General features: G+C 41.1%; 1 protein-coding gene across 2 annotated transcripts in view; it reads right to left on the reverse strand.

The window, feature by feature from the left end:
- Positions 1-1,985: 1,985 nt before the first annotated feature.
- LOC142485397 (uncharacterized) overlaps positions 1,986-16,559 on the reverse strand; it is a 108,541-nt gene continuing 93,967 nt past the window's right edge. The window contains exons 3-5 of one of the 2 annotated variants that reach the window (XM_075584415.1): positions 10,226-10,296; positions 5,844-5,938; positions 1,986-5,039 (exon numbers count right to left, since the gene is read on the reverse strand). In XM_075584415.1, the coding sequence (XP_075440530.1) occupies positions 3,766-5,039; positions 5,844-5,877 (1,308 nt within the window). In that variant the 5' untranslated portion in view covers positions 5,878-5,938; positions 10,226-10,296 and the 3' untranslated portion in view covers positions 1,986-3,765. The remainder of the gene's footprint in view (positions 5,040-5,843; positions 5,939-10,225; positions 10,297-16,559) is intronic. The other variant, XM_075584413.1, reaches the window with a different exon arrangement.

The raw sequence follows: 16,559 nt of genomic DNA on the forward strand, positions 1-16,559 counted from the left end.
TGGGTACTTTATGATAAGTGTTGTGTTTCACACCTTGGGACAAAGGTTTTCCTGTCCCAAGCAGACTTTCAGATGCCAGTCTTGTGGGAGGGGGGCTAGGGAAATAAGCCCCGGATTAGAATAATATCCACCCAGTGGGCAGATATTACGTTGCCTCTCAAGTGAGGTGGCAAAGAGGGATTGGGTGCAGATAATTGTCCTCCAATGACTTGCACCCAATGCCAGGGTATAGGAGTGAAACTCCATATAAACAAGTGTAAGCTCTATGCCCAGTGTCTTTTCGGGATGTCTTCATTCGAACCTGTATTGCTGAATGAATTGCCAATCCTGTACCTGATTGCTTCATTGTCCAACCCTTAAGTAAGTGTCCATTTCTTGTCTGTTATTTGTATCATCTTGTGTGTTCTCCTTCTTTAAGGAATAAACTATATTTATTACATCTAAGTTGTGTTTAATTCAACCCAGATATTTTGGTGTATATTATACCCTGTCACAAGCTACCGTGACACAGAGGGCTGGGACTTTGGTAGCATGTAGTCACTGCTCCGGCATGACTGCATGGCAATTTCCAGCCCTCTCCGATCAGCCAGCCGGAGTATGGGTAAATGTGAAAAATAAGGTTTTCCCATTGACTTCAATGACGGAGTTGCTCCATTGAAAGCCTATAGCGGCGGAGCCCAATGATTTCAATGGAAGAGTGAAATGCAGTGATTTCTTTTAGCTTATAGCGGAGAATCCTGCATTAAAGTTAATAGGGGATTTTAACTTGTTTTTTGTATCTCCGGTTCTGGGAGTCATGGAAGGCTGATATTTGGCCACTATGGCAAAGGACCTGGCAAATTTCAGCCTGCTCAGACCCATAGAATGGATTATTTTAATATGTGTAGATATTAAAGAATATACTGTTTTGCAAGGCTGGTATAAAAGCACGGGAAAGTTACTGGCTCTGCTTTATGTTAATGTTCAGGAGGGTGACCCTTTGTCTACAACAGTCCCCCTGATCAAAGACTTCACCACTCTGATTGTGTACAATAGGGCGGAGAAACGCAGAGCCTGAGTGGTCTGTAAGTGCCATAATTCACACTTACAGACAAAAAGGGTTTCATTACCAGAAACAGGTCTGGTAGACTTTTAGGCGCCCAATGTTAGGGTATGGGGCTGAAACTCCATATAAACGAGTGTAAGCCCTATACCCAGTGTCTTTTGTGATGTCTTTATTTGAACCTGTATTGCTGAATGAATTGCCAATCCTGTATCTGATTGCTTCATTACCCAACCCTCCGAAGTAAGTGCTATATTTTGACTGTTATTTGTATTATCTTGTGTGTTCACCTATTTAAGGAATATACTATCTTTATTATATCTAAGTCGTGTTCAATTCAACCCAGATATTTGGTGTATATTATAACCTATCACTAGCTACCGTGACAGCCCCACACATCTGTAATGCCCTACCCCTCAACACCCGACTAGCACCCTCTCTATCCACCTTTAAGACGAACCTTAAGACACACTTGTTTAAAGAAGCATATGAATAGCACCGTACATACTTCTAGACACGATACATAAAGCTTGGCCCCCTGCAGAACCACTTACCAATATGCCCTCATACTATCTCTGTACGTTCCTCCTACATACCAATTAGATTGTAAGCTCCTCGGAGCAGGGCCTCCTCTTCCTAAATGTTACGTTTATGTCTGAAGCACTTATCCCATGACCCTTTATTTATTATTTATATGATTGTCACGTGTATTACTACTGTGAAGTGCTATGTACATTAATGGCGCTATATAAATAAAGACATACAATACATACAATACAATATGTAAAAATAACTTAAGATTTGCATTTAAAAACCAACATGTGTGTTATATTTTGACTTTGGAGTGCTGGGGACCACACCCCATTCTCTATTAATTATTCATAACATTCACAATACAGACAAAAATTTTAACCACAAAATAATTAATTGGAAAAAGTGCTGATAAAATCAAACATATTTTATTAGCATACAGTCAGACACATATAAAAACAAGGCATCTTAATACCCTAGAGCTCTGTAGATACATAGATATCCAATATATGCAGCACTAATTTTTTCATCTCTAATGAAGGAAAAAAGCATGACTACTAAACACATACAAATCCTGACCGTCTATTAAATCACCATATATTATACTAGGGGAAAACCTAACAATTCCAGATCAGCCACAGTTCTTTATAATGTTGGTTTGCATGTGAGACTCTTAAATTATTTGTAGCGTATTTGTTAGGGTGTGACAGAGTGTGATTTAGGTATCCTCTTCTGCCTGCTATTCATATGTACAGTAGGTCTTATTATATGTTGATCTACAACTTTTACATAAGGAAATCTGTATGGAGATATATTCCTAGTAGTGAATATAACAATCCACACTGGGGATTTCTTGCAAAAATGTATTGACAAATCCAATGTTAAACATCCTCCTGCTCATATATAACATCATTTGCATGGTGGATATGTTAATGAGAATCTACATTATATAAAAAATACTAGCATTGAAGTGTTACATAATCTGTTCTGGGGCAAACCTTTTTCTTCTGTTAATGACCCACTAATTGCCTAGATATGATATATATATAAAGCATGCTGCTTTAACACAGCTTTTAAACAAAGGCTATATATATATATATATATATATATATATATATATATATATATATATATATCACATTTATTAAGGTTATGGTGGGTAAATTAGTGTGGTGAATATCTACTCTTAATCTCAAACCAGCAGAGCCAGCAACCGACCTCACACTGATGATACTCATCAAGGTTGAAATATGTCTGTGAGTGGGTTTACTGGCTTTGCATCTCACCCCAGCCTTTGTTTTAAAGCTGTGTTTAAAGCAGCATGCATTGGCTTAAGGGTTGCTCGTGTAATATGAGCTTGAGATAAAAGTTGGCACTGTGTGCTCATTTGCATGTCATTTCCCAGAATCCCTTGCTGCAGTGGAAGTGCTGTGTGCTGGGCGATAATGGTGAAAGACAGGGTTGCAGACCTGTCTAAGACATGCAAATGAACATACAGTAATATTTACAGTTGTTATATATATATATATAGATGAGATATATATATATATGTATATATATATCATTATGTTATTATGTTTGGAGAGATAGTTACATAGTTACATAGTAGATGAGGTTAAAAAAAAGACATACGTCCATCAAGTTAAACCTATACTAAATTTAGATGATGCATGATCAAAAGACGTTGTAACTCATGTTCTAAGATTAATTTTTATTTGTTACTTACCATTTCACAGAAAGGGTGGTGGATTAGTGGAAAAGCTTCTAAACAGAGGTGGTAGAGGTTTATACAGAAAAACAATAGACATGCATCTATCACAAATATCAAAGAAACGATCAAATAGGGTCTTCGGTTATACCACAGAGGAAAATGGGCAGACTAGATGGACCAAATTATTCTTATCTGCTGTCAAATGTTTTATAATTTTTGGGGGGCTGTCAAAACAGAATACATTTTGACAAATTCTAATTTAGTTTGACTTTTTATTAAGGTAAAAAAACACAATAGTTCAGATAATTAAAATGAAAATGGAGTATGTTGTCCAAATGTTTAAACTCATATTTACTAGGTTGTACTATTCCATAAATCCCCTTCCAGTGATGTAAAACATTTACAACCATTGCAGTAATGGAATAGCAAACCTTAGTAAATATGGACCTTAATGTCTTGGATTTTCTGAGAGCAAAATCCTTTATTCTCCCAGTGGCATTTTTATTGGTATATGTTTTTCTGTGTGGTGTTTCTGATGTTTAACAAGGTCTGAACGTTGAATAAAGCATTTATCACATTCAGAGCAAACAAATGCTTTCTCTTCTGCATGAAGTTTCTGGTGTGCAACCAGATGTGCGTTCCTGTTAAAACATTTCCCACATTCAGAGCAAACAAATGGTCTCTCTCCTGTGTGAATTCTCCAATGCCTAATAAGATCGCTCTTAGTACTAAAGGATTTCCCACATTCAGAACACACAAATGGTTTTTCTCCTGTGTGAATTCTCTGATGTATAACAAGAGTTGAGCTATCAGTAAAACATTTCCCACATTGAACGCAAGCAAATGGTTTCTCTCCTGTGTGAATTCTCTGATGTTTCACAAGATGTGCATTCTGGGAAAAACGTTTCCCACATCCAGAGCAAACAAATGGTTTCTCCCCCATGTTAATTTTCTGATGCTTAACAAGATGGGAGTTCTGGGAAAAACATTTTCCACATTCATAGCAAACAAATGGCTTTTCTCCTGTGTGAATTCTCTGATGTCTAACAAGATCTGATTTATTGGCAAAACATTTCCCACATTCAGAGCAAACAAACGGTCTCTCCCCAGTGTGAATTCTCTGATGTCTAACAAGATCTGAAGTACTGATAAAACATTTTCCACATTCAGGGCAAATAAATGGTTTCTCACCGGTATGAATTCTCTGATGTGTAGCAAGAAGTGATTTACAAGAGAAATGTTTCCCACATTCAGAGCAAGTAAACGACTTATCTCCTTTGTGAATTATGTGATGTTTAAGAAGATCTGAGTTACTAGTAAAGCATTTCTGACATTCAGAGCAGTTATATGGCCTCTCTTTGGTGTGTGTTCTTTGGTGAATTGTAAAAGCTTTGTTATTATGAAAGATTTTACCACATTCACTGCACTTATATTTAATTACTGACACCTTCAAGTGACTTTTCTGTGTATTAGTGTTTTTTTTGCCACACTCCTGAATATGAGTAGATGCATATTCTATCCCTGTATGTTCTCTGAGAGTATTAATGTGGGAGGCTGTGAGATTTCCTTTTTCATGTGAGCTTGATTCTTTAGCCATTATTCTCACAGATTTTCTCTGTCTATTGTTTGGCTTATTTTGCTTCAAGCGATTTGCTCCGTAACCACTTTTAATAACACTGTTATCTTCATTTACACTATCTGGTGTGCAAAGAGGAGTGTGACATCCTGCAGCTATATTTCTGCTCATGGATCCATCTGTTGAAAAGAAATGAACTGTGAGTAAATAAGTGAATTAATAGCATAAAATAATTTTACATTTCTTGTTAAACATTTTAATTAGTACAAAATACATGTCCATAATTGCAATTGGTATGCAAGTTAAAGGATTTCTGAAGGCACCTCAGTGGTTAAATTACCTTTTTATATAGTTATTTTCTGCAAAGATATTTTAAAAAGTCCTGGTTACTTATGTTTTTATCTACTCAATCCTGGAACACAGACACAAGTTAACTGAGCTGCAAACATATGCCACAGATGTATGTCTGAACCATACAAATGGTACTGACTCCTTGTGGTAGGAATCAGAAAATAATATTTACTGCCAGAGAAACCCTAGCAATGCATTTTTGTGTTTGTAAATGTACTATTTACATTGATTTGTATGTTTGTATCTTGCTAGAAATGGGTAATTAAGAGTTTGTGTATCAATCCTTTTTATCCTATTCCCTTACATGTGACAAAGTGGTAAAAGATGCCCACGTCTGGCATGTGGAATAAACTCGGGAGAACTATGGTGACATTGAGAGAAAAATTAGAGAAATGCAGAAAGAGTTTGTGGGATTGTACAAATATCCAGTGTGGAGGTCCAAGCTGTAAACTTACCAACTAGTGACAGAGATTAACCTCTACTTGTTCTGCTCTGTAACTTCTTTTATGTTCCTTATACAGACCTAAAATGAACTATTTTTGGTTGATTGCTAATAACAAAGAAAATGGTTCTGTTTACTGGATCCCCATAAGACTAACATCTCCAATAGAAGAAAGAAAACATCATCTTACCCAGTGAGTTGAGGTTCTGGTGATTCTCCATCATGTCCAATTCTGTGTAGTGTATCACTGACTTGATTGCACCAACGTCACTGACACCACTGTGCCTACATGAGCACAAATAACATGGATTGTAGAAATATCACATCTAGAAATATGCAATAATTACTTGTGACATTCTGTGGATATTACAGAATAATGTAGCACAGGCACAATACATCCATGTTATAATATATCTAGTGGGTCCAGAATCAAATAAGGCACAGAGATGTGAGAAGCCATCTGGGTTCTTTCGATGTGGTAATTGCATTATGGGCAAATTTGGGGTACCTACAAAAAAAAGTGTACTTCAAAAATGATAATTATTATGGTATGATTAAAACATTTAGCAACTGCAATACAACCCATGTTGTTTATTATCTCACATGTGGTTGTGGAAAGGGTTATGTGGGAAGGACCATCAGGCCCCTAAAACATAGTATAATGGAACATGTGAGATCAATTAAAAATAAGAATATTATTTTACCAGTATCCAAACATTTCACCAATTGTCATTCAGGTGATATTTCACAATTTAAATTTGTAGGCATTGAGCATATACCAACCCCAATTAGGTGAGGAGATAAGCTCAACCTCCTCAATCGACGGGAGAAGTATTGGCTACATGTTCTTAACACATTATCTCCTATGGGGATTAATACTGAATGGGGCATCAAACATTTCCTGTGAACTGTTTCACATGTTTCTTATCTGGGGTCTGATGGTCTTTACCTATTATATATCTTCCGAGTGATGCTATATAATTTAGTGCAATTCTGGATACGTTTTTTAATAGTGGTTTAGCATATTTTTGGGGCCTTTTAAGTGGTTATCTCTGTGCAGGGTTCATTAAAATAAATAGTCAATCCAGCGTACAACATTGGTGTGCAAATGAAATGTTTATGGATGTGTCCAACGATATAAATGATGTTTTTTACAAATCAATAATGTTGGACCAACAATTTTGTTCATGTACTAACCACTTTGGATTTGTCATTTATTTAATCACTACCTTATTGAGATTTCAGTCATATCTGTATCGGGATTCTAATTTGAACATTGTATTAATATATTCAATTCTTACAATTATATTACTATCTGGAGGTTACCTCTACATGGTTACAATTATCTATATCAAAACATGATTTGTGACACATTACCAGAATATGGACTGGCTGAACACTCGGGCTATTGTTCTTATGTAGGACTAAATTACTAGTTATGTAGAATATCAATTAAATGTTTAAATGAAAAGCAATTATTCTAACCCTTTCGGCTGAATATTCGGGTTATTGTTTTGATGTAACACTATATTGCTAGTTATGTAGAATATCAAATGAATGTTTAAATGAAAAGTTACTATTCTAACCAGTTAAGAACAGCGGATAAATAAACAGGTAGGGGAGGAAATGGACAAGAAGAGGAAGGCGTTTAGATTCTTTAAGTCAGAAGGGACGGAGACATCGTATCAGAATTATAAGGAATGTAACAAAATTTTCAAAAGGACAATCAAATTAGCAAAAATGGATAATGAAAAAAGGATTGCAATAGAAAATAAGGTCAACCCTAAAAAGTTCTTTAAGTACCTTAATAACAAAAAAATGAGAAAAGAAAATATAGGACCCTTTCAGTGTGAGATGAGCAGGCAGATTATTATTGGAGATAAGGAAAAAGTTGAGGTATTAAACAAATTCTTTGCCTCTGTGTTTACCAGGGAAGAATCAAGTTCAATAGTAGTGCCGCAGGAGGAAGCCACAACCTCCATATTAATGAACAATTGGTTAACTGAGGAAGAAGTTCATAAGCGACTTGAAAAAATTAAAGTAAATAAGGCACCTGGCCCCGATGGCATACATCCAAGAGTTCTCAAGAAGTTAAGCTCAGTAATAGCCAAACCATTAAATTTAATATTCAAGGATTCCATTTCCACAGGCTCAGTACCACAAGATTGGCGTAAAGCAGATGTGGTGCCAATATTTAAAAAGGGAGATAGATCACAACTGGGAAATTACAGACCTGTAAGCCTGACTTCAATAGAAGGGAAACTACTTGAAGGTTTAATACGGGATAATATTCAGGAATACCTAATGGAAAATAAAATTATTAGTAAAAGTCAGCATGGAATTATGAAGGATAGATCTTGCCAAACTAACCTTATTTGTTTCTTTGGGGAGGTAAGTAGGAATTTAGACCAGGGTAATGCAGTTGATGTGGTCTACTTAGATTTTGCAAAGGCTTTTGATACGGTTTCACACAAGAGGTTGGTGCACAAAATAAAGAAAATTGGACTCAGTAATAATATATGCACCTGGATTGAAAACTGGTTAAAGGACAGACAACAGAGGGTTGTCATAAATGGAACTTTTTCAGGTTGGGCTAAAGTCGTGAGTGGAGTACCTCAGGGATCGGTACTGGGACCCCTGCTTTTTAACTTGTTTATTAATGACCTTGAGGTTGGGATCGAGAGCAAAGTCTCCATCTTTGCTGATGATACTAAATTTTGTAAGGTAATAGAATCAGAGCAGAATGTAATTTCTCTTCAGAAGGACTTGGAGAGACTGGAAACGTGGGCAGGTAAATGGCAAATGAGGTTTAATACAGATAAATGTAAGGTTATGCATTTGGGATGCAAGAATAAAAAGGCGACTTACAAATTAAATGGAGATATATTGGGGGAATCCTTGATGGAGAAGGATTTAGGAGTGCTTGTAGACAGCAGGCTTAGCAATAGTGCCCAATGTCATGCAGTAGCTGCAAAGGCAAACAAGATCTTATCTTGCATCAAACGGGCAATGGATGGAAGGGAAGTAAACATAATTATGCCCCTTTACAAAGCACTAGTAAGACCACACCTTGAATATGGAGTACAATTTTGGGCACCAATCCTAAGAAAAGACATTATGGAACTAGAGAGAGTGCAGAGAAGAGCCACAAAATTAATAAAGGGGATGGACAATCTAACTTATGAGGAGAGGCTAGCTAAATTAGATTTATTTACATTAGAAAAGAGGCGTCTAAGAGGGGATATGATAACTATATACAAATATATTCGGGGACAATACAAGGAGCTTTCAAAAGAACTATTCATCCCACGGGCAGTATTAAGGACTCGGGGCCATCCCTTAAGGTTGGAGGAAAGGAAATTTCACCAGCAACAAAGGAAGGGGTTCTTTACAGTAAGGGCAGTTAAAATGTGGAATTCATTACCCATGGAGACTGTGATGGCAGATACAATAGATTTGTTCAAAAAAAGGTTGTACATCTTTTTAAATGGGAAAGGTATACAGGGATATACCAAATAAGTATACATGGGAAGGATGTTGATCCAGGGATTAATCCGATTGCCAATTCTTGGAGCCAGGAAGGAATTAATTTTTCCCCTCAATGGTTTTTTTTGTTTGTTTTCCTCTGGATCAATAAGTATAGATATAGGATAAAGTATCTGTTGTCTAAATTTAGCATAGGTTGAACTTGATGGACCTACGTCTTTTTTCAACCTCATCTACTATGTAACTATGTAACTATGTAACTATGTAACCCTACATGTTTCCTCAGACTTGCTGATTTCATCAGGGGATGGACTGAGACATATCAACCGGATATATATACCCAGAGTCCTAATTGGTTGTGTTAAATTGGTTAAATGGAGGCTCCTGTGTGTAATTGGGTATACCACTATACATATATAAAAATAATAATGTTTAAAGGTCCTAAAAGGTGTTTATACAGATTATACAAATCTTAAAACATATACATAAATCTCTATTAGCACAATTTTAAATGATATATAAACAAACACTATGATATAAACATACATTGTATAGTCCAATAAATTATCCAAAATTGAACACAGACAGATATTTCAAACATAAATTTCTAACATTTAACTATCTGAAAACAAATGCTTTAACAGTGGAAACATATACTAAACTAAATAAGATGGCCAATTCTTGGAGTCGGGAAGGAATTAATTTTTCCCCTTAATGGGGTTTTTTGTTTTCCTTCCTCTGGATCAATAAGTAGGTATAGATATAGGATAAAGTATCTGTTGTCTAAATTTAGCATAGGTTGAACTTGATGGACCTATGTCTTTTTTCAACCTCATCTACTATGTAACTATGGATATATTTGCTATGTTTCAACCAGTCTGCAATCTCCTCCGATTTCTTTATTAATTTTCTATATTCCTTTGAGGCTTCAGTTGTTTTGTTTTCAAGCAGTAACATTCTCTATTTTTGTTTTTAAATTGGTAGATTTGTTTCATGGTTCATTTAGGATGTCTTATGTTATATTTTGTGTGGTTGAGGAGCTCTGGCAGGGGGCGGCCTCCTTTCATGTGGTCTGGCCAATGATACCTTGTGGTTGATGTCGGCAGTTAGTTCACCTGGAGGGACACTAGGGTGGTGCTTCTGCCGGGGTCTCTAACCTACAGTTGTGTAAAAAAGAAAGTACACCCTCTTTGAATTCTACGGTTTTACATATCAGGACATAATAACAATCAGCTGTTCCTTAGCAGGTCTAAAATTAGATAAATACAACCTCAGATGAACAACAACACATGACATATTACACATGATTTATTTAACAAAAATAAAGCCAAAATGGAGAAGCCATGTGTGAAAAACTAAGTACACCTTATGATTCAATAGCTTGTAGAACCACCTTTAGCAGCAATAACTTGAAGTAATCGTTTTCTGTATGAATTTATCAGTCTCTCACATCGTTGTGGAGGAATTTTGGCCCACTCTTCTTTACAACGTTGCTTCAGTTCATTGTGGTTTGCGGGCATTTGTTTATGCACAGCTATCTTAATCTTCCGCCACAGCATTTCAATCAGGTAGAGGTCTGGACTTTGACTGGGCTATTGCAACACCTTGATTCTTTTCTTTTTCAGCCATTCTGTTGTAGATTTGCTGGTGTGCTTGGAATCATTGTCCTATTGCATGACCCAATTTCGGCCAAGCTTTAGCTGTCGGACAGATGGCCTCACATTTGACTCTAGAATACTTTAGTATACAGAAGAGTTTATGGTCGACTCAATGACTGCAAGGTTCCCAGTCCTGTGGCAGCAAAATAAGCCTAAATTATCACCCCTCCACCACTGTGCTTGACAGTTGGTATGAAGTGTTTGTGCTGATATGCTGTGTTTGGTTTTTGCCAAACATGGCACTGTGTATTATGGCCAAACATCTCCACTTTGGTCTCGTCTGTCTAAAGGACATTGTTCCAGAAGTCTTGTGGTTTGTTCAGATGCAACTTTACAAACATAAACCATGCTGCCATGTTCTTTTTAGAGAGAAGAGCCTTTCTCCTGGCAACCCTTCCAAACAAACCATACTGCACCGACACACTTTATTCGAGCAAATACCCAGTATGTACCTGGCAGATACCTGGAATGCGCCGCTCCTCACCTCTGACAAGCCCCGTTGCGTTTGCCTTCCCAGCCTGGGTTCATGCCTGGCTGATGGGCGGCTGATCTGTTAAATGATAATGATTAGGATTTAATAGGCTGCAATGCTTCGCGTGTCTACCAGATGGCATAAATTCATGAATTGTAATGCAGTATATATATATATATACTGTGCAGTATTGCAGCCAGGGGGAATAAAATGCTTCAATCCCTGCTTGGAAAATACCTCAATGCACTCGGGCAGAAAACAGTCACAAACCTCAATACACCCGGGTATACCCGAATTCGTGGGACTAGCCGAGCTCGAATAAAGTGTGTCGCCAGTATACGTGTTCAGTATTTTTCTAATTGTACTGTCATGAACTTTAACATTTAACATGCTTACTGAGGCCTGTAGAGTCTGAGATGTAACTCTTGTTTTTTTTGTAATTTCTCTGAGCATTGCACGGTCTGACCTTGGGGTGAATTTGCTGGGACGTCTGTGATGGATTGGATAAAATGCCTATTTCTTCATCTGTAATACCTTGCTATGTTCCTTACTCAAAATGGCTACCACAGCTCCCCCTCCCATCAACTATGAAATCAAGATGGCACCCCAGGAATTCCACCCAAATGCTGATGTGTCCAAAAAACTACAATAACAAGACCATACAAGGAAATGACCTAACAAGAACCAATGAGACACTGACCTGTGCATTGGCAAACAACCTTTAGACCTCAGACAGCTCCTTTTGCATACAATCTTTCCCCTTAGCCCCTATATAAAAAATGCGGGCTGTAGCAATAAAGAGAAGCATTATCATTCTGAACTTTGTGTCAGTGTGATTTTTCTCAGTGCACGCACTACCTACGTAGGAAACCAATCTGGAGGGGGACAGATACTCTGCAGATGTTTTTGTCTGATCCACGTCTCTAGTGGGATGAACACCATACTCGTAATCGTTGACCGGTTTTCTAAACAGGCGCATTTTATTCCCCTCAAGGGCCTTCCCAATTCTGCCACTCTGGCAGACATCTTTATTAAAGAGATTTTTCGCATCCATGGAGTCCCACTTTCCATAGTGTCCGATAGCGTATCCCAATATATTTCCAAGTTCTGGCGGGCCTTCGCTCAGAGGTTGGATATTGCACATAATTTCTCGTCAGGTTACCACCCGCAGACCAACGGACAGATTGAGAGAACAAACCAGTCACTAGAGCAATATCTCAGGTGTTTCATATCCGACGCACAAGACAACTGGGTGGACCTCCTGCCATGGGCCGAGTTCGCCCATAACTCCCTCAGAAACGAATCCACCCAAGAGTCGCCGTTCTTTATAAATTATGGGTTCCACCCCTCACTCCTTCCCGTCTATTCTACTCCATCCGGGGTCCCTGCAGCAGACTCCAGAGTAAATACTCTACAGGACTCCTGGAGGAGAAATCAGAGAACACTACATGAGGCCGTACTGAGAAAGAAATCACAGGCGGATTGCCATCGCCGTGAGGCACCCACGTTTCGGCCAAGAGACAAGGTGTGGCTTTCATTGAGGAATATTAGGTTGAAGACCCCTATGTTGAAGCTGGCTAAAAGGTTCCTAGGCACCTATACGGTGCTGGAACAGGTTAACCCGGTGGCCTATCGGCTACAACTTCCTCAATCCATGAGGATTCCGGCGGTCTTCCACAGCTCCCTTCTTAAACCGGTCTTCCAAAGTCCCAGATTCCCCAATGTCTCTGCAAAACCACCACCGGTGATGGTACAAGGCCGAGAAGAATTCGAAATCCAATCTATAATAGACTCACCAAGGTCCAGAGGATCGGTCCAGTACCTGTTACATTGGAGAGGGTTTGGACCAGAGGAAAGGTACTGGATACCCCATCACCAGGTTCACGCTCCCACTCTCTTAAGACGGTTCCACGCCAGGTTTTCGCAGAAGCCATTTGGTAGTCGTCCTGAGGCTGCTCCTCAAGGGGAGGGGGTACTGTTAGGAATCGGGGAACACGTCCTCTGCCGCGTGTTCCCGCCTTACCTGCTGCAGTGTGCTCCCCTGCTCTGTTTACAAAGCGCGCGCACCCACAGCTCTTCACTCTATGCCAAGGAGCTTGGCTCCGCCCCCCAGTCATGTCACGCATCTGTCACGTGCGGCGCACACACGTGACATCATGCACTGCTCCCAGCTGCTTGGCCAGTTCCTAAATGCCGACTTGTCTCCTGCAGCCTGTCCGTCTCCACAGAGGCCGCATCTCCACTCAGCCCACAGCCTCATTGGTTCCTGTTTACATAAAAGACTTTCACTTTCACCTTGCTGAGCATAAACCTGTGTAGCCTTGTGTTCCTGCGTTTGCTGTGCCTTGCCTTGTGCCTTGTTGCTGTCTCTCTGTTGCTTCTTGTGTACCAACCCGGCTTGATTATAGGACCCCCTCTGGATGAAGACCCCGGCTTGACTATTGGACCCGCTCTGGATAACGCCCCTGGCTTGCCTCTGACTACCCGCACCTCTCCATCCCTGATCATGGCTTACGGACACTCTACCAATCTCCTGGCTAAAACCCCCGACCGCGGTACAACGGACTCCGACAATCCCACTGGCTCCGCCCACAGACTCCGGCAATTATCTGAACGAACCCGATCTCTCCAATACAGACCCAGCTACGCTGACAACCCACTTTCCAGGTGTGCCCCCGCTGCTGTGAGTGCGCAGTTTCATACTTTCCCACCTCTGTACTGGGGTCCCGCCTTGTCGTGGTGAGCACAAGCGTTACAGAATCAACCAAAAGATGCTCTTGAAGAAATAGCAGTGAGCCAGCTTCAGAAATTTTAAGGCAGGATATTTTCTAAGTCCAACTTTTTGGGACCAAGTTCTCAAAAAGGAACGTACCGGTCGCGGCTGGGATTGGAAGCCCAATTTAGTTCAAGGACGTTTGGAGCTAACTCCCGGTGAAGAGATTGCAAGTCCTCTGGAGGAAACAGAGCGGTGGCATCAGGAACACATACCGATTTGAGTTCCAGGACATTTCGGCAAAGTCCCGGTCAACTAAAGACTTAGGGTACTATGCACTAAACTCCGAGCTTTCGCGCTAGCCTGAAAAAAATTAGCACGTCCGATAAAAAATGAAGCCGGCGGCGCGATTCACTAAGGCCCTGACTAAAGCCAAAACTGGCTTATCGTGCGTGCAAGCTTTTTTCCCTCTGCTATCGCACTTAAAGTTCCCGTACGCTGCATGTAACATTTGCATGGAGATTTGCTATCTCCATGCAAGGCTGTTACAGGCGATCGTACACTAAATAAATACATTTTAATTATAGTGTACAGAGGCGGCACATTTTATTTGAGTGCGGCTAGCTCCGCAAGCCGGGGGATGCCCCGGCATGCTAGCCGCACTCCCTCGGCGTGCCGCGCGTCATCGACGCATGCCGCGCATCATCGACGCGCGGTCACGCGTCATCGGGTGCCTGCGCCCCCTGCACACGCGTCCAGGGCTCCCCGAGGGAGCCCTGGTGTCCCGCGATGTGGGGGACGGCGGCAGGGGGTTCCGGAGGACCCGGCGGACCCGGCGAGCTGAGGGAGAAAGCCCCAATCGGAGGGCGCTCCTCCGCGGCTTCGGCGCGCGCCAGGCACATCCCGGCGCGCGCCTGGTTACTGCTGCGGCCGAGACCGGGCAAATGCTCAAATAAACTCGGCCGCAGCAGTACATGAGCAGGGGGTCTCCGCAGCTGAGCCGCATTGGTTTCAGGTCAGAGGGCCCCCTACTTCAGGAGATACAGGCACTTTCAAGCTTCCGCGTCACGTGACCGGGACATTTAAATTCTGCAGGGGATACCGGCACCCCATAAAGGGGCCTGTATCTCCTGAAGTAGGGGTCCTCGGACCTGAAACCAATGCGGTTCAGCTCAGGAGACCCCCTACACATCTACACTACTGTCAAAACACACATAACAATAAACAATAATTTCTTACCTTAGCGGCTATCTGCTATGGTAATGAAGCTGGTTTAATGTAAATTTTAATAATAGTGTGCGGGAGCAGGGGGTCCCCTGAGCTGAACCGCATTGATTTCTGCCTCAGAGACCCCCTGCTTCCCAAGTTACAGGCCCCAGTATGGGGCATCGGAGGCCAGTGTCGCCGCCATCTTTATAGCGTCCAAGACGCGACGTGGGCTCTATAAAGATGGTGGCAACACTGGCCTCCGATGCCCGAAACCGGGTCCTGTAACTCGGGAAGCAGGGGGTCTCTGAGGCAGAAATCAATGCGGTTCAGCTCAGGGGACCCCCTGCTCCCGCACACTATTAATAAAAATACATTAAAGCAGCTTCATTACCTTAGCGGCTAACCGCTAAGGCAATGAAGGGGTTAAGGCACAAAAACATGTTTATTGGGGCTAATTGCCCCCAATAAACATAGCAATATACAACACACATCCCCCCGCCCCCTAACACATACAGTAGAGTAATGGGCAAAATTACTGTTATCCACATATGGATAATAATGCATTTGCCCATTTTAAATACATATAAATTACGATAACTAGTCAATATATATTACACTTACCTTTCACATGCACCCACGATGAGAACCACCCGAGTCCCCTCAGACACCTATGGGTCTGACCCGGGGCCCCCAGACATCCGCGGGCCTACCGTGGGGACCCAATTGTGGCCCATGGTTACCCGCGGAGACCACCTGGTGGGCCATGGCGCTTGGCGGGACCCACCAACAGGCCTCCAGAACCTGTATGAAACAAGTTGCTGGTAACCTGTAGGTCTGTGAGGTGACCCGTCAGGCCCACCGGGGACTCACGTGGGCATGGGGTATGAACCCTGTATGTAAAATGATAAATAATGTATTTATGGGGGGGCACAGGGGGTGGGTTATGTATTTAATTAATAGAATGATGTCTATTGTGGGGCTGTGTGTTGTTTTTATTGTGGGTACTGGGGGTGGGGGGAGGGGGTGTTGGCCCCAAGGGTATGTGGGTAGGCCTCCCTTGTGGGTAGTGGGTGAGGGTGGTTGGGCCTCACAGGGTGGGGGGTTAGTGGGGGAGGGTATGTAGGCCTCCCGAGTGGTGGGTGAGGGTGGGTTAACCCCTTAATGACTGTAGCGGTTAATAACCGCGATGGTGATTAAGGGGTTAGGGGACATTACATTGGATGTTTTTATTCTTGTGTATGTTTTGCAGCATCGGAGGGGGCATGGGCAGGATGAAGATGAGGATGAAGACGGCGTTCATCGTGGGTGCCTGTAAAAGGTAAGTGTAATATGTTTTTACTGTTTTTATTGAAAGTTATATGTATTTAC

Source organism: Ascaphus truei, unplaced genomic scaffold (genome assembly GCF_040206685.1).
Source record: "Ascaphus truei isolate aAscTru1 unplaced genomic scaffold, aAscTru1.hap1 HAP1_SCAFFOLD_584, whole genome shotgun sequence".
Classification (NCBI taxonomy): domain Eukaryota; kingdom Metazoa; phylum Chordata; class Amphibia; order Anura; family Ascaphidae; genus Ascaphus; species Ascaphus truei.